At 35.2% G+C, this 25,871-nt stretch overlaps 1 protein-coding gene across 5 annotated transcripts in view; it reads left to right on the top strand.

The window, feature by feature from the left end:
• The first annotated feature begins 783 nt into the window (after positions 1-783).
• The window catches only part of NEK10 (NIMA related kinase 10), a 121,888-nt gene continuing 96,800 nt past the window's right edge, over positions 784-25,871 (top strand). For 3 of the 5 annotated variants that reach the window (XM_075495572.1, XM_075495574.1, XM_075495571.1), the window contains exons 1-21: positions 784-857; positions 1,182-1,242; positions 2,261-2,391; positions 2,906-3,004; positions 5,795-5,879; positions 6,664-6,705; positions 8,850-8,928; positions 9,281-9,348; positions 10,419-10,498; positions 11,677-11,763; positions 13,184-13,408; positions 13,918-14,057; positions 15,749-15,810; positions 18,030-18,107; positions 21,024-21,088; positions 22,488-22,590; positions 22,702-22,830; positions 23,395-23,532; positions 24,208-24,253; positions 24,880-25,001; positions 25,200-25,302. In XM_075495572.1, the coding sequence (XP_075351687.1) occupies positions 784-857; positions 1,182-1,242; positions 2,261-2,391; positions 2,906-3,004; positions 5,795-5,879; positions 6,664-6,705; positions 8,850-8,928; positions 9,281-9,348; positions 10,419-10,498; positions 11,677-11,763; positions 13,184-13,408; positions 13,918-14,057; positions 15,749-15,810; positions 18,030-18,107; positions 21,024-21,088; positions 22,488-22,590; positions 22,702-22,830; positions 23,395-23,532; positions 24,208-24,253; positions 24,880-25,001; positions 25,200-25,302 (2,017 nt within the window). Of the gene's footprint in view, positions 858-1,181; positions 1,243-2,260; positions 2,392-2,905; positions 3,005-5,794; positions 5,880-6,663; positions 6,706-8,849; positions 8,929-9,280; positions 9,349-10,418; positions 10,499-11,676; positions 11,764-13,183; positions 13,409-13,917; positions 14,058-15,748; positions 15,829-18,029; positions 18,108-21,023; positions 21,089-22,487; positions 22,591-22,701; positions 22,831-23,394; positions 23,533-24,207; positions 24,254-24,879; positions 25,002-25,199; positions 25,303-25,871 lie in introns of all 5 variants that reach the window. The other 2 variants (XM_075495576.1, XM_075495575.1) reach the window with 2 other exon arrangements.

Genomic DNA, 25,871 nt, shown 5'->3' with positions numbered 1-25,871 from the left:
GCTTTATAAGATTTTTCAAATGTTGTATACTATGCAAGCAACAAGCTGTGGGGTTTTGTGGGAAGCCAGACCTACAGACTGAGTATTTGCCTGCAGTGGATCTAATATGTGGTAATGACCCTGATGAGGCCAGGCCATACAGCTCTGCTCATCTATAGAAACAAGCTGTGTCCCCCACTGCAACAAAAGCTGGGCACCATTGGTATAAGGCATTCAGCTGAAATTCAGAAGACCCAGATTCCAAACTATTGAAAATTTCTGTGGTTCTTTGGTAGACTGCATGATGTATGCATCTCATTTATTTGTCAGATACCTCCTTTTTCTACCCTTCATCTGTCTTGTTTATTTAGATGATAAAACCATTATCTTCTCCATTGTCTGGACAACAGCTTGTATGATACAACCTTGATGTCAGCCTGTAAGCACTGCTTTAACAGAAATAGATAATCCATAGTGAGAAATAATGGTAATAATATGCAAGAAGAGGAAAAATCCCAATAAAAATGAAGTGTAATAGCAAGATAGCCAATATTACCTACCCATGTAAGGTTTCTGTATGTTAGGTTAGTTACGTTCTTGTTAATATCTGAAGTCTAAAGAAATGCTCATATAACGCCTAAGGGTTCATGTTGAGAAAATGGTAGAGCTGTTTTTTTTCTTGAAGTTTTATCAGTTGGTGCTGTAAGTAAATATTTGTTGCTTTTGCTGCAATGATATAATTGTATCGATCTACTTTATTTTTAAGGAAATGAGTTTTTAGCCGTCTGATAATAGTGATACATAATGCCTGATCAGGACAAAAAGTTGAAGAGCACAGAAAAAGCAACAGACAAAAAACCTCATGGGATCTCTCTGAGGTATAGTATCTGATGTCTTACTTTGAACTTCAGCAGGACCCATGGGGAATTTGCACTAGCTGCCAAAGCAGAATGCTTTAATTTGAAATGCAGTATAAACATGACAACTGTTACTCTGGTCACAAAGTTTATTTACACCTTTGTTGATTTAAGGCATTCTGGAGAAGCTATAAATTCTTCTCTATGCAAAATAGGGACACTAGGCCACACTAGGAAACTATTTTCTGTCAGTAGCATTGTTGCTTGTTGACCTTCTCTACTCTTACAAAAGTACTTTTATGTAACTATTAATGCATATATTTATGCTATTGTTTTTTATCCTAGGGATTATTCTGATCTTAAAAGACTTCAGTCCCTATTAAATGTTCAGTCAAGCAACCAACAGGTATTTTTCAATAACTATTATTTTTCAATAACTATTAAGCATGCTGTAGAATTGTATAAGTAATGGTGATTATGGATTGTGGCAGATACTTAGGATACTGTGTTTCATTATGGTTAAACATGTTAGCAAATTCTTGTGTAGTGGATGTGGCATCGCTTTTTAAAAATTATCTATTTATTTATTTTTTTATTGTTGCATATAGTCAGGTAACCCAACAGATTTGTTTTCTTCTATGCCTTTCCACAATGTCATGAGAAGGTAGGCTTAGAGATGTATTACTTACAACAAGATGAAGAGTGGTAAAGAATATAAAATAAAAAAATCAGCATTTTAACCATAAACAGTTTCTCTCTGGAGAATAGCACTTCAGCTAAAAATCTTCAGGGCATAAATATCAATGCATGAAACTTATAGGACACAGTAAAATCTCCTTTACCTCATGTCACTTAGTGAAGCTTGTGTTTGCCATTTGAAACAAAGAAAACCAAGACATGATGGTGGGTGTGAGTCCTTGGAATGCCAGAACAATTTCTCCCTTTCTTTTCTGTAAAAAGATATGACAAAATGACTTAGGGAATCATCCATGTGAGATAGGAGTTATGCACTCTCTTCCTGGATAGAGCCATGGAATTGCTTCTGAGCAGAAAGCTGAAACACCTGAGTTCTACAGCCTAAAAAGAATATGAAGGCTGTGCAACTGTAGAATTGAGACAGGTAAGGAGCATAGATAATGAGCGTGTGTTGCAGATTCTATTGAGCTTTACTATTATAAATTTTAAAAGGCACTGTTCTTCACATTATGGATATCTCCGTGTACTTGTTTTCCAGCCTTGCTTTACCTCAGTTTTCTACCACATCAGTTCTGTTTTGCGTGGGGTGTGCGTATATTTTCTAATGGCATATTATAGGTCCAGAGTTCAAGTCAGAACTTGAGGAAAAGGTACTTTTGCTTGATAACGTTCTTACAAAACTTCAAATGCAGTGTTTGACTCATGAGTACTATCCCTTTACTCCTTAGCTTCCAGCTGTACATTTTGAAAGTGGTCAAACCAGTGTGACAAGAGCTCGGCAAAATGTCAAAAGCAATGAACAAAAACCCCGTGGTCAATGGCAAGAATCAACAGAAGCTGTTGAGCTTGAAAGCTTTAGGTAAAAAAAAAAAAAAAGCAAATACGATGACAGTGTGTTGTTTCTCTGAACTTCTTTATGTATCTTAAGCTTCTTGAGTTGTAAAAGGCGCTTATATTTGTACTTATGTCTGTTACTTGTACTTTCAGGTCAACCCACTATCCAAGATATGAATTATATATTTTTAACTTTCTAAACCTAACTGTGAATGTTCCTGCTTTTGTAAGTTTCAGACGCATGCTCCCACTCAGCAGAGTGTACTATTGAGAGTTAATATAGTCAATTTAAATAAAGTAATGGTTTCTTTATTTGGAAATGTTATATTATACCAATATAATAGTGCATTAAATTATGCATTAGACAGGCTGTTCTTCCATGCTGTTAATGTCTGGAAATCTGAAGTTGTGTTATTCTATTGTAACTGCTGATACAACATTTCTTAATTTTTCTTGCTAATGCTAAGTTTTGGCAATCTAAAATTATGTTGTGGCAAGATAATCAACAATTCGGCATTTTTTTTTTTTTTCCTGATTAGTGTGACCTACAAGAATGAGAGAAATTTTAGCAAACATCCCAAACATAAGCTGTTTCAAGAGATCTTTACAGCTTTAGTTAAGAACAGACTTACCTGCAGGTCAGTATGTTGAACACATTCATATCCAAGGAGGGTCACTCTTTCTTGCCTTAAGCAAAGAACCAAGATGCACGGGTAATGTTTCATACTGTTTCAACAATATATATGGCATATATGTTTCAACAATAGACCTCTGTGTGGAAACTGCCAGCTTCACATCTCTGCATAATCTCAGTTTTCAACAATCACTTCTGTATTGGCTTTGAAGACCGAATGCTTGGGTTAGTGGGATGGAAAAAGTAAGGCCTGGGTATATGGCAAAATTTGGATGACCAAAATTCTAAAATCTGCTATGTTTCCTTGATCATTTGTCCATATCTGGTATCTGTAATCTATGCTTTGCTTTTCTAATTTCATTTTTGTTTTATTGGTTTTACTTGTATTTTATGGACTGCTGCCTATATATAGAAAGGTCAGTGGCTTTCATAAAATTCAGATGAGTTTATGCTACTGTTCATATTTATTTGTATTCATGTGTATAACAGGATTAGAAAGGGAAAACTTTCTTATGCTGCCGTCATTTGAGCAAGGAAGAAGTGCAAGATCTTAAAAAAATATAGGGGGGATAGAAAAAGATATTTTCTGAAAAAAGAATGTGTTTTTCAGGATTTCTATTACTATACATCACTGCAGTGTGTTTTTAAAGCCCAAGTACATTTTCTGAAAAATCTTAAGTGGTACAGAAACTTAAAGGAAGAATCCTAGAATATTTAAAGGTATTAATGTGTAACTACTAGAATTTACGAAGTACCTAAAAACCACCAAAAAAATCACATAGGTTGCTTAGACCCTTTTTCAGAACTGATTAGGGAACTAGGGATCTCATCTTTGATTATCTAAATAGCAGTGATTTTAAGACAGATCATTTAAGTGATTTGTAATCTGGTACCTCTTTTTTTGCAAGTGAACTTTATCATCTCGGTACCCACCAGTGGGATGTCAGTGGCTCAGCTTCATTTGCCAAAAATTTAAGAATAACTTGCGTTGTGTCTTCCCAAGTTCTGTTTATACATTGTGCCATACCTAGCTTATATTTTGGGTTTTGTTTTCTTTGGTACTTGATGATGATATAGCAAAACCAGCCTTGTATTATAAAAGAAAGCACCCAAGTAAGGAAACAAGCATATATTGGTAGGTAGGTAAAACCTATAAGGTAAGTGCAGTTACAAAGGTGATTTAGTTGCCCTTTATAAATATTTTACTATGTCTGTGATGGTGTCCTCTTTTTGGAACTACTGTCATTGCATTGTGTCAGAGCCTTAGAAACTGTCACCCTCATCTGCATTACATACTTTTGCTGGCATAACAATGTTGGTTGGGGTGCAAGAAAAAAATCACACCCACTTACTGGCATCACTGTGTCAGCAGAAGTCCTGCTTGGAGGTAGTTCTGTTGACAAGAAAGCTATGATCAGCTTAGCTTAAGTAGTTTGGATAAGGAGTATAACTAAGCAGGCAGAAAAAAATCCTGCTGGCATATGCTGGATATACACTAGGGTATCTAGTAACGTGTATTGTAAATGTAACTATAGTAGAAGAGGCTCTCAAATGTTAACCAGGCACCGAGAATTACTGTCCCTGCTTGGAAATGTGATAGATGCATTGCTTCATTAAAGAAACTAACTTCTGTCAAGAGTCAAAGCTTTTTGAAAGAATAACTCTGTAGAACCACCACGGTAATGATCTTCAGGCCACTTTAAAATCTGACCTACAAATTTTGCCTACCAGTATATGGTGGTTTTTTTCTTTCCATGAAAGTTTTGTGCCGTTCTGAAGTGGCCAATTATGGAAGCATAATGAGAAATAGTATTACTTGGGGCAGAATATTGGCATAGAAGGCTTGAGATTTTGTTAGTATCTATTTGCAAAACATTTATTTTTATCAAAATATTTTTAGCCATTGGCATCATTCCCAACTGCAAATGATAAAAAGGGAAGAGAACTGCCATGTCTCATAGACTTCTTCCATTCCTTGGAAACTTGCCCAGATACTACAGATTCTGTCCTCTCAGTTAAAACAACAACAAAATAAGCCCACCACAAAGATGTCCAGTTTTAGGTTTATTTTAAATAGGAGAATGGGTATATATATATACCTTCAACAGACAATGGAAACAGTGATTCCATTATTGGTATATTATGCAGGATTACTGCCCCTGGATGCTTTGTGCAAATCTGAGTTGTGTTTTCTGCCAGGTCTTGTGCTGGGGAATTGTGTGGAGAAATATAGAAGAGGAAGTTCTATTTGGAAGTATAATCCTATATCAAGAACATTTAAACTAAATAACAAATTATTCCAAGGACTAATGGTATTAGAGTTTTTAAAACCCAGGATAGATTACAATCATTCAAAAAATTATTTCAAGTCTAGCTATTTTTACTTCTATAGCACCCATGTGGTTTTTAAAATATTTTTATATAAGTGTATTTTGTGCACTGAAGTTTGCTATGTGGTTTCTCAGTGATTTTACCCTTTTTGGCCTTGATCCAAACACTTAAAGTAAGCTTATATCAAAGCATGATCAGTTTGTGCTTAGAGATAAGTATGTACTTTCCTGCATCAGCTCAGTGATAATAAGTGATGGCTGGCAATGTTCATATAATGAAATCAATTTATTTAAAGCTGTTACTATGCTTGAATATAAATGGTATTAAAAGTTCTATAGTATAGTATGTTGTACAGCTGTCACTAATCTTCTAGTCGATTGATTCCTGAATCAAAGTGTTTTATTTAAGTGTTTCAACACTTTTTTATTGTATTTGGTTTATGTTTTGAATATTTCTTTTACAGGGAATGGGTTAATCGAGCTCCATCCATCCATTTTCTCAGAGTATTAATCTGCCTGAGATTACTAGTAAGGGATCCATGCTATCAGGTCAGTATGTCAAAATACTGTTTCTTGCTTGGATAAGAGAATACATATGAGCATCATGCATGTGAGTTGTGTTGGTGCATATGTTTAAAAAACGTGCATACTTATGGATGCGTACTTATTATATGTATATACCTATATTTCTATATGTGAAGATGTGATTTGCAAACAAACAGATTCCAAGAGTGAATTTGCACTGTTACTGTATAACTTGCTCAATTTCTGATGTTTCTTATGTAGTGTCTGTTGTTGCTAACCCTAACAAAGAACCTGTAAATCTCTATAACAGATGGCTTGGTCATTGCTCTGAGCCCTAGACTCTGTACTTGTCTTTACCATATAGATATGTAAAAATCACATGATGTAGCAAGTGAAGAAAACTGAAAGCTGCCTATTCCTCCTAGCAGCCCAATGCTCTGAACTACAAACAACTAGCTTTTAATTTTATTCTGGCTATTATAGTTGTTATTCATAGGACTAAGCCTCAGACATCTGTTAAGATAATTTTTTTTTTCTGTATTTCTTTTCTATGTGTTCCAAAGGTTATACTGTTTTTCCAGTTTTAGAACCTTTAAAAATTCACTTTTGTATTTTTATTTATCTACTTATTATAAGTAATTCTGAACTGTGAAGGTGCTAAGCGTCTCCAGAATCCATTGACTTCGATCACTGGAGTTAAGGTTTCTCAACATTCATAACAAACAGAGCATTTATATTCTAGTGTTTTCTCATTCTTGTGTTTTCTGTATTTTGACTCAATTTTTTTTTATTTTTTATTTTCTTTTAGGAAATGCTCCACAGCTTGGGTGGGATTGAAAATCTAGCTCAGGTAGAATTCCTCGTAGTACCTTTGTGCATTATGTTGCATGTCAGTTTATTATGATTAGAATGAAATACACTGTAAAAAAGCAGTGTACATGTATTCTTATGGAAAGAGGCGAGTCTATTCCTCTGTTTGCACATAAGGAGTTGGTGTGGTTTTTTTCACTAGTGCACAAAGCAGCTCTCCTTATAATCTAGCAGTATTTAACCCAGGACTTTTAGTTAGGAAGCTTAACAAATGCCTCCTGAAGTGGGAGAAGGATTAGAAAAGTCAGCACAATTGTTTCAGTTAAAAGAAACTAGACTTTTGAAGGAAGAGGAGTAAAGTCACCTTGAACTGTAGCAAGTGACTTGTCAAAGGTAAAAGCATAGTGATAGAATGTTGAACAGGTTTAAATTTGGGGACTACAGTACTGTTGCATTATAAAATATTATTGATAACTGACTGTGGTATTGTTATTGCTCTCTGTTAATACTGCTTTACTCCTGGGTTTTTAATACTTGATCATCAGTGCCAATTTAGCAGTGAGATATGACATATCTTGAATATCTTTGAAGTTGTTGGGAGTTTTCTTTCTAGAAAAAATCTGAATTTTTATAACAAATGTATCTTTCTAGAATGCAGTCATGATTCATTAATATTTATGGTGCCACCTGTATTTCAAAGAACCAATACTGTGCTATGAGCCCTTTGGTCAGACAATCACCACTTTGAAATGTCCCTAAAGTTGCAGGAGTTAAAGATTATTAGTTTCTAACAGATACAGTTCCTGCAGGAACTGCTTGGCTTTTTCCAATGTCTCATGTCATTAATGCCCTACTTTTTGAGGAGCTTGCACAGTGCAAAGTGCAATGGCCTGCTGAGATGTTGGCAACATCTGCAAGTGGAGTCCTCTGAGGCAGGAATCCAAATCATATAATTGATAATCATTTTTACTATGCATGTGTTGCTGGCATAGGGAATTTAAAAAGTCATGAGATGCAATTTTTATGATTTCTGAACTTCTGGGGAACTTAATATTTGTGTCCTTTGCAGCAAGATAAAATTAAGTGTTAAAGGGGTTTCCCCTTTCTGAAATGCAGTTTGAAAAAAGTTATAGCTGAGGTTTAAGAAAAAATCCCTCAGAAATTTGGAAGGTGGCAGTAATTTCAAGGTGAATGGTGCATCCAAATCTTCTTGCCAAATCACAAATCTAAAGTCCTCCATTAGACTATTTTATACAGCATTAAAAACATATTTTTTTATTTTTTTGGGCAGTTTCAGATAAAAAACTGTTCTCATTTTAAAGTGTTTTGGGGTGTTTTAGTAGAAAACACTAATAAAATTATTATTACCGATATTACTTTGCAATGTAGTGTCCTCCTCATGTGAGTTTTGTTTCTAAATTGTGTGCCACTACTGTAGTTCTAGCCTCTCTGTACCATCTGCTTGAAACTGCTGTAGTTTCCCTATACAGTCTTCTGGAAATTTCAAAATGCCACCATATGTAAGACCAATATATAAGTGATGCTGCGAATCATATAATGATTTTGCATTCTAACAAACGTTACGTTCTTGTGATAATTCTCATTTTCTGGAAAAATATATTTCACCAGGTAATTATTAGGGTTGTTTAAAAAAGATTGACCACCATTTCCCACCAGTTGGCTATGTCAAAAAAAAAAAAAAAAAAAAGAGAGAGAGAAACAAAATCCCCCCCACCCCGCAGTTATGTAGGTTTTGTAGAGTCTGAGCCTGTCAGCTGTGTGGTCTGAAGATCCATCCAAACAGTGGCCAACAGTAGATGCTGAGGGGAAAGTTTGAGAGCAGAAACATGAAGTGATAATTCCCCAGAAAACTCTTATCAACCTCTAGCAGCTTGCAAAGAAGGGAATTTTGACCCTAGAAGTAGGGTCGTTGTATTAGAGGGTCTTCAGTGGATTTTCCTGTTGTGGAATTTTACACTTGCTTTTTGCATTCTTATACTTCCAAGATCTCTTCTGTTCCCTGACAAGTTTTACAGCAAAAGTATGCGGGATGTTGCAGACTTACCTTTTTCGTGAAACAGATGCACCACCTACAGGCTATTTCTGTGCATAACACTCTAGGTTTATGAATTCTTAAAACTATTTTTAATGGTATCCTTTATTTCCCCCCCCCCCTACTTGTAGTATATGGAAACAGTAGCAAACGGCTATCTTGATTATGGAGAAGAGCAGCATAACGTAGACAAGTTGGTCAACATGACATGTAAGTGTTATAGCTGATAACATAAATTATAAGGGCACTTGCAACTTTTTGTGTGAGCCTTAAAATGTTTAAAATACTTGAGATGGTCATTAAGTAAGATTACTAGATTAATTGTAGGCATCATCACACAAGTAAAAACTGAAATTGCTGTGGAGAAACACATCTTGGTTTTGTACATAAATAATATTTCCTTAAGAAACTAATACCTCTTTATGCACTGAAATAACAGAGTAAAATGAACTAGTCATGGTTCAAAGAACTTATCCAGTGTTTTTGCTTCATTAGCTGATTAATAAAATGAAAAATATTAAGTGTTAAAGCTTCAATTTATGTGACTTCCTTTGTTCCATAGACATTTTCCAAAAGCTTGCTGCTGTTAAAGATCAAAGAGAATGGGTTATAGCAAGTGGAGCACATAAAGTAAGTGCTTTATAAAATTGCTAATTATAACCAATTAGCTACTTAAGTGAATGACTTATGCTTTTCAGATTTGACGTAGGTGGGAGTAAATTCCTTACCTTGTCAAGCTTGTAAAGTAAGATAATCTCAGTTCTGTGTTTTACAGATGTATTAGTAGTATCATAAAAATTATTTCTTGTATGTAAGTTAATTAGCCTGATGCATGGTTATTGGTTGTTTGAGATAAATAACTTTTAAATGTTTGGACTGAACTCGTTCATATAAAAATTAGTACTCATGTTTACACTGTCCTGAGCTACAAGTTACTATGATATAATGGTTTTATATAATTTTTAAAATATAAATATATTTTTATTTATATTTTTGTATAAATTTATGCTATGATTTTTCACTTATAAAGTATCCTGTGTCTAAATGAAACAGTGTCAACCTAGACACTGAAAACCTAGACAGCTCTTGCTATATATTACCGGCAGTCTAAGGATCTATACTTAACCATTGCTGATTTGTGGCCAAACTGAGAAACAGCAGAGATCAAGATCAGTATAACTAGTGCTTTCTGATTCTGTTATGCTGCAGCAAAACATTGGCAATTGTGATCAGATAGTATCGGTCACCATATTTTTAGAGAATCTAGACAAATATGAAATTTACTTTGGTATAAATCATTAACAGAATATATGCAGGGCCTTAAATTACATACTGTGTTGTTTAAATATAAGCTGAAAATTAACTTTTTGCTTCAGGAGGCCTTGATTTAGAGTTCTGAAGTGTTTTACACAGGAACAGGTTTTTACAATGATATATTAAGTTGGACAGATGCTTTAGCAGTCAAGAGAGATGCTAATGGCAGTTTGAGAAGAAACATCCTTGCTTGTTCTAAGACTGGGTGTATTCTAAGACTTTAAGCGTACTTAAAGTGTACTTTAAATGTGCCTAAGACTTTTAGTGTATTGTGTAAGGATTTGGTATCTTAATTTTGACTCTTAAATAACTCTATATGTGTTTGAGTCGTGAAAAAAAGAATATAATTTATATTTATTTATCTTGTTTCATGTTCCATTTTTCAGACCTTAGTAAATTTATTATCTGCCAGAGACAGCAAAGTGCTTTTGGGTGCCCTCCTTGCTCTGACTAGCCTAGCAGAAAGGTAGGTTCAACTTAATGTGCAGTAGTTCACAATAAGTATTTTAATGTTATCTCTTGACACAATATTAAAACTGCTGTTTATGAGGAAGACTTCTTTTTTTCAAAATGAGGCCTTGTTCTGTGGAGGTCTATGAAGTGTGCTTAATTTTATATTGAAGCAGTAGAAACTAAGCAGAAACTTTGGTCCTTGCAGCAGGCTTCTTGCTCATGTGGAGAGCTTTGCAAGACTGGAGTCATAGAATCTCTCTTTGCAATCCCTATGCAGGATTCTGTAATTCTTATTGACTACCAGCATATAAAAATCTTTTGTGCTGAGCTTAATATAACAGTGCCTCACAATAACCAGCAAGAATATTGTTCAGTGTAGTAAATAATGAATTCACACACTCAAATCCATGTATATGTATCCTTTCTTCACTAATTACTGTTTTAAATAAATATAAGACTATTTTTTTCCTGTTGTGGAGGGCAAAAAAGGAAAAGGAAGATGTATTATCTTTCATCCTTAATATTTTTATAGAAGAAAAGCTGCTGCTTCTACGTTATTGTTCTGCTGACTTCCAGACTTGTATAACAATTTTATCTTTTAAATGAAAAATTATAAGGAAAATTACAAAACTGAATAGAATAGATACAATTCCTTGAGATCAGTAGAAATTTATTTACTAACATTTCTCTGGATTTTCTCTTTTCCCAAATTTCTTTTTAGTTTAAAATTAAACTATTTCAGTTTAATTTTTTTAATATCAGTGTTAATTTAAATGATGTTATACATACATTTTAAACTTCCATTTAACTTTCTTCACAGAATTAAATGTGTTGCATTTGGACTGGGCAAGAAAGTGTTTGGAGTATATTACAAATATTCATGGAAACTGTATTTGATTCTAAAAATGCACCTCATTTGCTTAATTTCTAGTATGAAACAAATGAAATACATTTATGTCTTTACTTTTATGCATTCACATTTACTTTTTTTGTACTGGGAAAACTGGAAATTGTTGCAGTGTCACTTGACCCAGCGTATTTTTGTGGCTTTAAATATTTGTGTGATACAATATGATATTATTACTTAAGAAGAAAATAATTGGTCAAATGTATAAGGAGGGAGGCTAAAGAACAATGTATTTTTTCATATAATTTAATTTGATATAAATGCCAGGAATAATCAATTTGTAGTCCAGAATGTAGGGAGAAGATAAGTGAGCTCACCATTGTTGAGAACTTGCTGGTGATATTACATGAATACGATTTGCTTTCTAAAAGGTGAGACTTCGCTTGTAGATTGTGTTAAAATATATTTTGACTTTTTCATTTAGGCACATGTTTATCTAGAGGAATTAGATAATGTGCCACTTTAATATACTCAAGGTAAAGTTCTGACACCTGTGTATTTTCGGTCAGATATTGATATAGCAAAACCTTTTCCAGTAGTTTTGTTATAAGCTGTATCGTCTCTCTCCACTGATGCCCTACAGTGCGGTGCAAATAAATTGCAATCTTACCATAAAGTGATAACAATCGCTTTTCTTGGTGCATCTCCTCTTTGCTTCTGGCAGACCTGGTTAGATGGAAAGCACGCTGAACTCTGACAGTTCCTGGGATGCCCAATGTAAACTAGTAAAAAATTGCAAGAAATACAGCTGTTGTACTTTATGCAGAGGCTGGGTCAAACCCCATATCCCTTCAATCAGAAAATCATAAAGGTTCCTTCAGCTCTTTAAATGTCCTTTCATCTCAGCTAAGCCTGATAGTTGAGCATAGTATATCTGCATTTCAGTAAGAAACCAAAAGACTCTCAAATTTGATGATATGTCACTTACCCTATCACATTTAAAATTCTGAAGAGATTATTTAAATTTCATGCTTAATTATTTCACACGTGTAAATTTTTTTACATATGACTAAAGATAAAGAAATTGAATATGCCAGAAGATTTTATTTAGTTTCTGGGTTTGAAATTATTTACATTGTACATAAACCAAAAGTTTGTTGTAAAAACTGGAATTTGAATGTATACAGGAAGCTGATGAAGTTCCGTGCTAGTTAAGAATAAATTCAGATATGAATCTGAATTCATAGGTTTCATCAAACACACATGCAGCTTTTTTGCTTCAAGTGGAAATGGAAATCTCTAACCATATTTTCTATGGAAAGTCCACCTTAATTGGAGTGAAATTAATGAAAATCTTATATAAACCTTTTAAATGATATATCCAATCCCTTTTGTAAACATAATAATCACCCCATACTGGAGAAGAATCACGATTATTTGTGGAGTTATTCTAATTCCACAGATGGACTTTACAAGTTCATGCAGTCAGGGCTACTTGTAGTACTAATACCATTAACAAGAAGGTGGTACCACACATGACTGCAGTCCACTGGGCCACCTCCATCCTGGTTGTGTATGCTTGGCTGCCTACGCTGACAGTCAAACTCAGTGTAAATATAATTTCATCCCTTGTGCCAATTTGGACCTTATTCTTATTTTTCTTTTTTTAAACAGTGACTTTAACTAGTTTACAGTGACTTTAAGCAGTTTTCTTTAATTTCTTTTTTTATAGGAGGTCTCTGTGCTTTCTTAAACATTTGCTGTGGGGTTTTTTTTTCCCTTTACTAACTGACAATACAAAGTAATGATGGAGTTATTGTTAAAATTTCTTGCTGATTTTTTTTTTTTTAGGCTCACAGCGGAGTTGCTACGTCTCCTCTGTGCAGAGTCACAAGTCAAAGAGCAAGTAAAAATGTATGAAGGCATTCCAGTCTTGCTCAGTTTACTCCATTCTGATCATATCAAACTTCTATGGAGTGTAGTTTGGATTCTGGTACAGGTTTGTGAAGACCCTGAGACTAGTGTGGAAATCCGAATTTGGGGTGGAATCAAGCAGCTCCTTCATATATTACAGGGGTAAGTTTTCAGTCCTCAACATTGTGGCAATTATATAAGACTGTTTCATATTTTAAGATATATTTGACCAAGCCCTGTTTTATCAAATAGCATCTTTGTTTTGTTCAGCTGTATGTGATGTCTGCAGAAATTAAAAGGCTATTTACATAACGAATGAGCAGTATTTTTTCAGCTATGCATATTTCGTTGTTATCTTAAGGTGTTTTTGATGTTTTCAGTGTATAAACTAAATAATGAATAGATTATAAATATGTCATTGCTGTCTAAGTTTCCCTATTAATCAGACATCTATTTAGTAAGCTAGAATTGTGAATATAATTGATGAACATGGTAAAGGAATTCTCTGTTTAGAGGCTTGTTTGCTTTTTCAAAGTGTATTAGCTAATTTAGTGAAAAACATACAAATTGTCAGAACATCAGAAATAGTTAACAAAGATATATTAAATCAAATTACAGTGTAAAAAAAGGCTTTTTTCTTTTTTTTCTTTTTTTTTTTCCTTTTTCTCCAGGGAAAGAAATCTTGTTTCTGATCGCTCTTCAGTTGGAAGTTTATCTAGTGCAAATGCAGCAGGGAGAATCCAACATCTTCATTTGTCAGACGATTTGAGTCCTGATGAGATGCAAGAAAATACTTTCTCACTTCAGGCAGGTAGGTTTATAAGGCCTAATCCTTTGTTATGTGTTTTACTTACACTTGTGCACAAGAATTCAAAATATTTCAAAATTGAAATTGTAAACTTTTATACCTGCCTTAGGGAGTGGGAGCACCAAGTCAGCTGTGTTTATTTCTAAGTGTGCAATACCAGCACATATTTTCAAAAAGCACACTTCTTTTAGAAGGAAGCAAATGATAAAGTATTAAGTACATGGGAATCATATATATTTCTTCCACCCCTAAAAACTTCTCAAACATATATATATGTATTTAATTTTGGTTTTAGACTGATATTATTTTTATTTGATCATATTTTGCCTTCTATTCAAATTTACTATGGTAGCTCAATCATGAATTTATTATGATGGAACTCTTTCAAAGTGGTATTTTAAAGACTACCAGTCAGGTGAGGATTCCTCAGTAGTTATGGAGGGAATCACTTTTAGAGGAGATTTCTCAATAGCACATCAACTATCCATTCTGAAATGCCTTCTGGAGGATCATGTCTTTTTCCAGAGACTATAGAAGGACAGTGCAAAATATCCTTACGAGGATTACATGAGCCTTTGCAGTATCTTCCTGAAAGCTGTAACATAATACATAAGTGTTTTTGAATACTTTATCATGAATGTTACCTCTGAAGAGCTGGTAATCTTAAACTAATTGCAGTACAACAAGTATTGCCAGCATATTTCTGGGTTATTTCTGCCTTCCTTAAGGACTCCTAAGAAAGAGTAAGCACTGAACTTACAGAGGTCTTTTTTAGTTCTGAGTATTTGTTTATATTTTTAGCCTTCTGTATTGGGTGTGGGCAAGGTTTTGTTAGCAGGGGGCCTGCAGAGGTGGCCTCTGTGGGAAGAGGTAAGGGATTGCCCTGTGCTGGACACAGCTGGTTCCAGCTGGCTTCACAACAGACCCACTGCTTGCCAAAGCTAAGCCCATCCAAAGCTAAGCCCATCCGTGAAGCTGGTGGCACATCTGTGAAAACATAGTTAAGAAAGGGCAAAAATGCTGGGTGAACAGAGGAGGAGGAGAAGAAAAAAAAAAAAGGGGGGTGAGAAACAGCAGTACAAACACCAAGGTCAGGGAAGAAGGAGGGGGAGGAGGTGCTTTAGGCGCCAGAGCAGAGATTCCCCTGCAGCCCATGGAAGACACCTCGGTGGAGCAGGTATTCACGCTGCAGCGAGTAGAGAGGATCCATGCTGGAGCAGAGAAAAAGTAGAAGGGAACAGCAGAGTGGAGCTGTTATGTACTGACAGTAACCCTCATCCACCACTCCCCAGCGCTGCCTCGGGGAGAGGGTAGATGAGTTGGGAATGAAGGAGTGAAGATGAGTCGGGGGTGGGGGTGGGGGGGGAAGGATGCTGTGGGTGGGGGGAAGGTGTTGTTTTAATTTTTTGTCTTTGTTTTTTGCTATCAAAATCTATTTTAATTGGCAATAGATTAAATTATTTTTCCTCAAGTCGAGTCTGTTTTGCCTGTGATGGTAACTGGTAAGTGACCTCCCTGTCTTTATCTTGACCCATGAGCTTTTCCATCCTGTTTTCTCCCTCTGTCCTGTTAAGGAGGGGGAGCGAATGAGCAGCTGGATGGGCATTTGACCCTTAGCTAAGGTTAACGCACCACACTATCTGAATATCTTTATGAAGCTGGCCCTAAATGTTACATCTGAATTTTTATTCTAGCTTGTTGTGCTGCAATTACTGAACTGGTGCTCAATGAGACTAACGCTTACCAGGTAGTACAGGTAGGAAGACTTTATTCAGTTAAGTAAGGCATTATAGTTTATAATTTGACTTAAATGCTCTTATTTGTCACCATCATTTAATTAACAAACAAAATGCATTTGAAAGGGATTGGAAAATATGCCTTTATTTAACTTTAGTATCTCTGTTTCTTTATACATTTACACACAGAGACATACACACAAAGATATCAACGTATGTATCTAGTTGTCTGGGAGAATAAACAGCTTTATTCAGACAGGGTTCATTTTGGTTGGCATCTCTTGCCATGCTTTTGCCATATTTAAAATCGGATAGTAAATAAGAGTAATCACAGAATTAACTGACAAATACAAATTCTGAATTTCATGAAGTTTATTAAAACAAACTCTGTGCGGCTTAATATTGGTGCGTTGTTGTTTCACAAACAATTTCTCTTTTCCTTAGAGTTTAGTATTTCTGAGATAACCCTGGGGATGGAGTGCCAGGAAGTTGTGTTTCTAAACTACATTTTAAAATGTAGTATTTAAATCAGCTAGAATCTATGATTCTGAAAACCATTCTTAAAATCCCTGGTATGTATTCCAGACATAGTCAAAGACACAAATATTTAGGACTTTAATACCAACTAAAAGCTGTAGCCAGCTCTTATACTCTAAACATTTAGTCAGGGATCAAAGCCTTCAAGTTAGCTTAAAACCCAACTAGAGGTATTCCTAGAGGAATCGAGAGAACAAAAAGCCTTAAATAAGACTGGGAAAGAAGTTTGTGTATATTTCAAAACTATTGGTTAAGAGGAAAGAATGGAAGTAAGTCTAGAAAAAAAATACTTTCTATGTATCTTAAGCACTAAAATCATCAATAACCCATACTGATTTAGACATTTTATCTGTACAATATAACTGCATATCTTTTAGGCTGAGTCTACTTTCATCAAAATAAAATATCACTTACTTAAATTGGATATATTTTGGAAACAGTGTAACTCCTGGGGGACTTGGGAAATAAAAGGCTGATTTTAACATAGTTTTTCTGCATTGCTATAGCAGTGCATGGTAACTGTTGTGTCAGTAAATTGCTTAAAAATTGATGTGATGATGTGTAGGTTCAAGCTTCACTTCTTCCCCCACTCATCATGTTGAAAGACAATGACCTCTCCCTTTGTCAAAGCACCAGCCAGTGTCCCCCTTTCAGATCAGGACATAGCTTCACACATCATTTCAACTGGAGTTCCAGCCTACAACAGCCTTTTTCATTTAAAATCCCGCTTCTTTCTCTGTGCTAATATAACTTTGAGAGTTGCATGGTGAACAAGATGAAGGAACTCACTTAAGTTAAAAGCAGGTAGAGGAATAAGATTTGCAGCTTTTTGAGTTATGTGCTGAGAAAGTCAAGCTAAGTGACCTCTAAAGGTTTATCTCGTTCAGTGGCAAAGAAGTCTTGGTTCAGGCAGTTGAGAACCATTTGCTTCTGCTGTAGCTGCCCTCTACCTGTCTATCCTGTGTCCTTGTCTCAACTTACAGCCTTGATAGCACTCTGCAGCAGTTCTGGTAGCAGGCCAGAATGTGTTTATGACTCAATGGCTCTACTGCACAAGCTAAAACCTTAGCTCAACTGAACCTTCATGAACAGTTTGAGAAAACATGTCAGGAACTGCAGCAGAGCCTCTGCAGAGCTGACACATATTCCCTTCAACTCTGCTAGAGAGGAGAGTAGTCTCCAACAGGGAGCTTGTCAGGTAACTGGGAGCAGTACTGTAAATAAATCTACGAGTGCCCATCTATCAAACCAACATGATGGATACATTAATGGAGGACACAAGTATGGTTATGAAAATGGAAGCTGAAATACAGTATGGTTTTCACAAAATCCTACTGAAGGCACAGGCAGACTCCTCAGGCTATCCTTTCTGCTGTTTTTCCAGTTTATATGTGTTGTGACTGGATTGGTTCAAAATATCCGCATGGTGACAGGGATCTGTTGCTGCAATTTCCTTCAGCTCTAGAGATAGAAGCATTGCTTTATTATCTGTTTGCAAGCTTTTTGCACTATCAGTTTAAATGCAACGATGATTTCATTCTTATGTACATTTAAGTCATTTCAGCTTATAATTTAGCTGTGCAGTAGGATGTTGAGAACTTGTTGATTGGTATTAGCTTCTGATTTATCTGAAGTAACTGTTTTTTATTTGTGGTTTCTATTCAAAGGAGCGCTGTTAATATTGACCTTTCTCTGTTTCCAGGCAAATGGAATATATACAATAGCAAAGCTGATTTTACCAAACAAAGAAAGGAATGCTGAAAAAGCTGATTTATTACAGGTAGCTCCCTTTATTATCATTGCACATTGAAAGCCCCAAACAGTCCCTGAGAATTTTTTATGATTTTAAAGTTTATTTTAAAGTGCAGCAAAAAAATCTTACTCAAAGGGGAAAAAATTCCCACCAAAACAAAACCAGGAATAACAAATGGCCCAGGAACTAAAAGTTAAATAGTGACTCAATTTCTGGTCTTCTGTTCTGATCAACTTTGTTTCTGACATCTCATATAGTGTAAAGGAAAGTATTTTTCTTGTGATAATCTCTCCTCCACTTTTTCAGGCTGCCCAGTATCAGATCATCTTTTTAGTGCCTTGGTCTTCATTGAAACTCACTGTAGATTTGATACTGTACGAATATCTGTTTCCTTCTGGAGCATCTTACTGTGGCTGTTAAATAAAATACAGGAAAACATCACATGAAGTAGAGCAAATTTAAATGTAGGATAAATATAGAGCTAATAAGCGTAGAATGGCTCTTGTTTTTGCATGTCAATGCCCCCATAAATGTACTGGTTTGAGTCAACTTCGGCTAAATGTTTTCAGTAGTAATTAATTATCTGGAGGCTCTTCTCCAGTCTCTGTGAAATGGTGTTGGTGTCTCTCCAAGCTACAGGAATATAGTGGTCTGGGGTCCAGGGATGAACACAGCTGCTGCTGCTCCAGTTGCCCTTGTGCGGGCAAGTGTGAGGAGGTCCTTGGCACAGGTGAATGCAGTCAGGATCCTGCCTCTCATCTAGTCTTTGTTCTGGCATAGCCCTACACTAACTAGCTACTCAATATCTAATCAGGTAGACGTGCCTGGATAGGGAGGAAAGACATTTACACACACACACACACACAAAAATTTATTGTAGTGTCATCATTGTCATCACAGTTTTTCTAGATTAGGGTTGGAGTGCAGATTCAATGCAGTAGGTACCTTTCTTCTGCAACGAGGTTTTATAGTGCACTTCAGTTAAATCAGCTTAAGGGTGAGATGAATAAAAGTCTTCCTAGAGCGTATATGAAACTAACATGGAGTCTAATAAACTGGAGCATATGCTTAGTAGAGTTGCCTCATACAACTGTAAGAAGCTTAATTTATGCCCACTGAGTTTTTTAGATTCCAGCAGAATGTGTTGGAAATAACTCACAAGAGATATTAAGCAACTGTAGTTGTGTTAAACATGAAGCCATGTGAATTAATAATGGACTTAATGACCACGTATGAAAACTAAATCCATTTCAGGCAAACAATAAGAAGTATATTTTTTAATGAAACCTTGTTCAGATTCTCACACTGCTATCTCTATTGCCTTTATCATTGTTGCTGCTATGCAATACAGTTGCAGCTATTGGAATACCCTTTTTGAATTTCATAGGCATTTTTCTTAGAATTCTCGCAATACTGGTCTGGTTTCTTTACTGCTCTATTGTCTGTGTTTTCAATGATTAATTTTTCAGCTTCTTTCTACCATACTGCCTTAGTGATCTTACTTCATTACTTCAAGGGTGGCAGTGATATCAATCCTTTATTCTGCATATGTACCATATATAAAAATCATCATGCCTTAACTGAAGCATATCACAAATGTTAAATATTAATCTGACAATACTAGTGTGAGAAAAATAGATATTTTAAATGGCAATAATATTTGTCTATCTCATTATTAATCTATTATCGTGTCCTTTCACTGATGGGCTTTCTACAGTAAGGTCTATGCATAGTCTCTAAAATGAAAAACTTTCAAGGTAGCAACTATGGGTCAGCCGGTCTGCATTATTTTGTGCAGCTAAATTGTGACTGTGATTCTCAATGGAATGTTAGACATCGTAACACACCATCCTTCTGTGATGGGGAGTTTACTTTGGACTAAAAAGAAACATTGTCTGTAAAAGAGGCAGCTTCTTAGCAGCATTAACATACATTCCTTTCCTGTGAAACTTCAAGTATCCTGCTTCCTTCAAAAGTAGCATTTGGCCTTTATTTTCCTCATTTAATGCATTGCCTATATATTGAAAGATTTGTTTTTAACATAGGGATTAATTCTGCATTTATCACTAAGACACACTTACCATTGTCTAAATAGGGTTTATCACACTGGACCATAGTAGTGTTTAAGTCACTGATACAATAAAGTAATTCAAAATTATATTAAATACATTTACTGTTTGCATTGTGTCAGATATCAATACCTTATTTCTCTTTGGCTTACTTTATACAGTCATCATTGTTTGGTCAGCCATATATGTGCCATATTATTGACTCTTGATAAACGGAATTAAAGAAGAGTTCCATAAAAGCATACATATTAACTACCTGCCAGCAGCGGTTTTAAAAATAAACTTTCTTCAGTAGAGATCTTATTGAAACTGTGGTACATAAAGATCGAAACTGAGGTACATAAAGGTCTCTGTAAATATGATGAACTTAGTATTAAAAAAAAAAAAAGTTAACCATTCTCTCTTTCTCACTTTTCTTTTTTGTCCCCTGCTAGAACTTAGTGTTCTACACTGCTTTTTTCAGAAAAAATACAAAATGCTGTTTCTACTGCATCATTACAAAACCACTGATTACGTTTACCTTTTTCAGCATGGGAGAAGGGAGCAGGTCTCAAGTCTTGAGCTATCTGCAAATAAAAATAGATGATTAAGACTTAGATGTTCCTCCGTATGTACTATAGCTATAGTCACCCACTTTTTTTTTTTTACTGGTTTCTTTACTTTTTCCCTAAATGGCCCTGCCTACTTTTAAAATACACAAGGAACTTAATATATTTTTACTCTCTTCATTATCAGGTTAATAATGTAATCTATCTAGTCATTTAAGTACAAAGTTTACTGATGTGTAAAGTCAAGGGGAATCCTTGATGTTTATCAGTGGCTTTTCCATTTGTGTATAAACTTGACATTAATTTAAGTATTTTTCCTGCTCTAGTGTTATGCTTTCAGAGCCCTGAGATTTCTCTTCAGTATGGAAAGAAATCGGCATATCTTTAAAAGGTATGTTAACAAAATATTTTTTTCTCCTTTAGGATAGCTTTCAAAAGTCGTCACTCCAATCAGAAAGACATGTTTTTTTAAATGTCATTTATTTTCAGCAAGAAGAAATAGTAATGGGCAACTTGTGTCCTGTCCACAGCTATGGATAGCCATTCCTGCACTGCATCGGTGCCACCCTACAAGATTTAGGTGTTCAGTCTGGGCACTTCTGTTGTATGCATGCCAGAGAACCTGGCTCTGTAGGGGCTCCTTCCTCCCTCATGAATCAGCATTTTACGTATGTTGAGGACAGATTTAATGCTGTTGGAGATAAACCATACTTTTATCCTGAAGATTAGCAGATGCAAGTTACAGCCCTGGGCAGTAGCAAGTAACTGGGAGCAGTAAATTTTTTCTCTGAGCCCTCCACTCCTTCACGTGGGAATGACTTTGCATCAAGCTGGTTTACTTAGGAGTGTTGCTGAAAGGTTTGGATCAATAAGGAGAAAATGTCTTTCATCAGTTACCCATTTTTACTAGTAAGATGACAGTTTCACCAGGTTGGCTACAAAGGCCACGTAAAACCTAACGGTTTGATTTGTGGAATTAGGACAGTAATCATACTGCCTAGGAGGTCTGCCTGTCAGTACTGTTTCTGTATGATTTTATTCTGTATCATAAATTCCTAGAATTCTAAATATAACTTTTGTGTGGTTTTTACTTTTAAAAAAGTGGATTTTGTACTGAAAGGGCCCCAGTTTGTAATGAATGTTCATGGTTGATGTCAAGTTTTGAAAGTGATTAAATTTGGACTGATTTGCTGTCTTTCATTTTTGCCAAATGCCTCAATTTTCTATATTTCTACTTCTGCCAGAACTTTAAAAGAAACAAACCTTCAGTTAAACATGTCAGTAATTAAATATTGCCTGTTATCTGTTAGCTTTTGCTTTTCTCAGTCCTTTTCATCTTTTAGACTAGACTTCTTGGACAAAAATTCTAAGATGGGTGTTGTGATTCTTTAAATGCAGACAAATGTTAATCCTATCACTTAATGCATTACAAGAAGGAACTTGGATAAAGTGACAACAAGCATAATATAAAGTACTATAAGAAAAAAATAGGAAAGACTGGAAACTCAGGAGGTGCATTGACTTTAAAGAGACTTATAGATGTTTGGAGAACTGGCATTTATATTAATACCCAATCTATGGAGGCTGAAGTCTGACTTCTGAAAGGTCCTTTAACTCCTATGTATGTAATGTTAGAGGGTTAATATCGGAATAGATTAGTAAAACATAAGTGTATTATTTAGAAGGTTCTAAAGTAAGTTGTAATAATAAACATTGAAAAGTCTCTTCTGTAGATTAATAGCTACTGTGTGTACTGTTTCTAAAATATATAAAAATTTAAACCTTTGTAGACTTTTCCCTACTGACTTGTTTGAAATCTTCATTGATATTGGACATTATGTGCGTGATATCAGTGCTTATGAAGAGTTGGTATCAAAGCTAAATTTATTAAAGGTAAGTAAAAACCTTCATAGCTTTAAGAAGCTGTATTCTTTGCACATTCTTAGCACAAGAAAGGCATGAAATATTTCATATTTATTTATTTGTCATTTGATTTATAACCAGGAGGATGAATTGAAGCAAATTGCTGAAAGTATTGAGAGTGTGAATCAGAGTAAGGCACCTACAAAACATATAGGCAATTATGCAATTTTAGAGCACCTTGGCAGTGGAGCTTTTGGAAGCGTATATAAGGTAAACTTCCCTTTTGATATTAATTTACAGGTTTGAGGGGAGAGTTCATGAAAAGGGCGTAATACCTGTTTTAGCCACTACAGTCCTTTGAATTTCAGTAGGGGAATGCAGGTCCGAAAGGGCCTTTATGGATCCAGGCTTGTTAGTATTTACTGTGATTTTTGTTTGTTCTCTCTTGTATTTATAAGATTGACCAGTGTATCTCTTAGGTTTCCTACTTTTACTTTCTTTTAATTCCTTTCCACAAACAGCATTTCTGTCTATTGTAAAGGCTAACAAATCTGTGTAAAACCACAGAAATTCAAGCATGTTTTATCTGAAAATCAACACTGGGCACAGTGTTACTTCAAACACTGTGGCAAGTTCAGCAGTGTACTGCTGACTTGTATTATGGGGCTCCAGTTCTTTTGGCGAATCACATTACACACAGAAAAAGCTACGATTATAGCTTTTGTGAGACATGTTTGGACTCTGATAACTAATCTGATAGCCATAATAATATCCTTTAATAATAATAATATCCCATCCTATATTAATTTCACAAGGGTTTTATCTTTTTCATAGGTTAGAAAACATAACGGACAGAATCTCCTGGCAATGAAAGAAGTCAATTTACACAATCCAGCATTTGGAAAGGACAAAAAAGACAGAGACAGCAGTGTAAAGAACATTGTCTCTGAATTAACCATCATCAAAGAGCAGGTATGGACTCTAGTTTCATGTATGGGCATTCTGCTGTTAGCATTATTAACTGTGAGTTCTCATATAGCAGGGCTTCCAGCTGCTGTTACTATTGTTGTCTGATCGGTACAATATTGACCCCTTTTACCTGAATGCTGTCAATATTGAAAACCTTCTTACTGGAGTGTTAGCAGCAGTGCAAATGCTTGTTACTAGAGATTCTTACTTTCTGTGTTGGCAGTATTTGAACTTTTTTCAGGGATTCTGTAAATTAAGATTGTGATAGAAAACTCATGAGTCTTTGTTCCATGTAATGAATCCTTGGGTTTAAAATACAGTGAGAAGATAGTGTTTTTTGTAATTAAAAATTAAAAAAACAGACTGATCATTAGTGTTCTTAGGCTAAGAAAGCCAATACTTTGATGCAGGCATAATTGCCTGTCTTCAAACTTAATTTACTCTCTTTCAGTTATTAAGGGGAGAGTGGGTAGGAATCATGCTGTATTCTCCTCCTGGTTGCTCTAGTAATGTGCAACACTTCTCTGCGTTTGGGGTAGCAGCGAAGGTCTACTGCACTGCAATTCATAAGCAAGTTTGTCATGTAGAATCCTTCCTTCTAATGTGTAGCTAAACATTATAAATACTGTGCCATCAGTTTAACTATTCTAAACATCTAAATTTCTTTCCTCATTGTAGCTTTATCACCCAAATGTTGTACGGTATTATAGAACCTTCTTGGAAAGTAAGTATAAATGTACAGAATTACCACATTGTACATAACGAAGAAATAAAATACATAATAAAAGCACTTACAGGTTGGAAGGAGTGTATCAAATTTGAGCAACAAATGGTAATATTTTCTTCACGAACTGCTACAGTTCAGACAGGCTTATATTCCTTTAAAACTGAAAAAATGGTGAGAAATAGTATTTATAGTTGTTTATCTATCAGTAAAACTAGATGCAATGTAAACATGTGGAAAGCATCATTCTCATCCTATAGAGTTAAGGATCCAAAATTTACAACTGGAATGCGAAGCAGGGAGAAAAGCTGTAGTGACTAGTAGAATGAATGATATAGATTCCTTAGCCATATTGTCTTAAGTTTCTTTTTATAAAGAGTTAGCTACATACACCTGCCCACTGTGATTATCAGGCAGTGAATTCCTATAGTTGCTGTGATATAAATTGAGGAAAAAATGGAATAACAAGGAGTAGAACTATGATTAAAATGTATTTGTCTGTACAAATAAATTTTTAAAAAGTAAAAAATAACAGCTTTTAAAATATGTTTTAACATCAAATACTCTATTTTCAAATGCCCTTTGTATAAATGTAATGTTCTATTAATTCATTTTCTTTTATGTAGATGACAGATTGTACATAGTCATGGAACTCATAGAGGGAGTGCCATTGGGAGAACACTTTCACTCTTTGAAGCAAAAGCAACAACAGTTTACAGAAGAAAGAATATGGCATATATTTATCCAAGTAAGGGCCTCAGGTTTTTTTGTTACCAGGACTTTTCTGCATGTAATTAGTAGCACCATTTATGTTTGTTAGGCTAATAAATGACAAAGTAATGCTTATTATATCGGGCACTAATATCAGATATGAATTTAATTTTATGTGCTTTTATTTAGGTTGTAGTTAAGAATCTTTGTCAGGCTCTTTCTGTTTGTTTTTAAGCTTTGTCTAGCTCTTCGTTATTTGCATAAAGAGAAAAGGATTGTTCATCGAGATCTCACTCCGAACAATGTCATGCTGGGGGATAAAGACAAAGTTACAATTAGTAAGTAGAACTACTTTACTTGAAGAGAATTTCCCATGATGTACGTGAGTAGAATTTCCTTGCTGAAACTCTCAGAAGGTTTCAGATTCCCGGGCATTGGTGACCATACTTGGAAGCTAGTAAATTATTACATTATTATACTGTTGTGTAAAATAATTGCCCATGCAGATTTTGTGATCGTTGCCACCAGGTGTTATTAGCCATGGCTATATTTTTTGCAGCTATGTATGTCAAGTATGATGGAGGAGATGATTTAGCCCTAAAAAAATAAAACTGTAGTGATGCTTCAAGGCCTGTTTTTATTTAAATCAGCAAGAATATTGAGATAACCAGATTAGATAAAAAGTGCTAATGAACATACAAAGTACAACAGCTGTCCGTTCTATTCCAATTCCCCAGTGCAATTGTTTAGTACCTGTTGGTTGTTCCCAGTGATCAGCTGCAGTGAGGTGCTATTTGTCTAAGCCTGTAGTAGTGAATATTCTTGACCTATGCTTCTATAATCTCCACAGCGTGGAGGAAGGAGCCTAGGCAGGTTTCAGGATGCGCTTTGAAAGCACTATATGCTT

This window comes from Mycteria americana, chromosome 2 (assembly GCF_035582795.1).
Source record: "Mycteria americana isolate JAX WOST 10 ecotype Jacksonville Zoo and Gardens chromosome 2, USCA_MyAme_1.0, whole genome shotgun sequence".
In the NCBI taxonomy this organism is placed as follows: domain Eukaryota; kingdom Metazoa; phylum Chordata; class Aves; order Ciconiiformes; family Ciconiidae; genus Mycteria; species Mycteria americana.
This window is presented reverse-complemented; position numbering and strand designations above follow the sequence as displayed.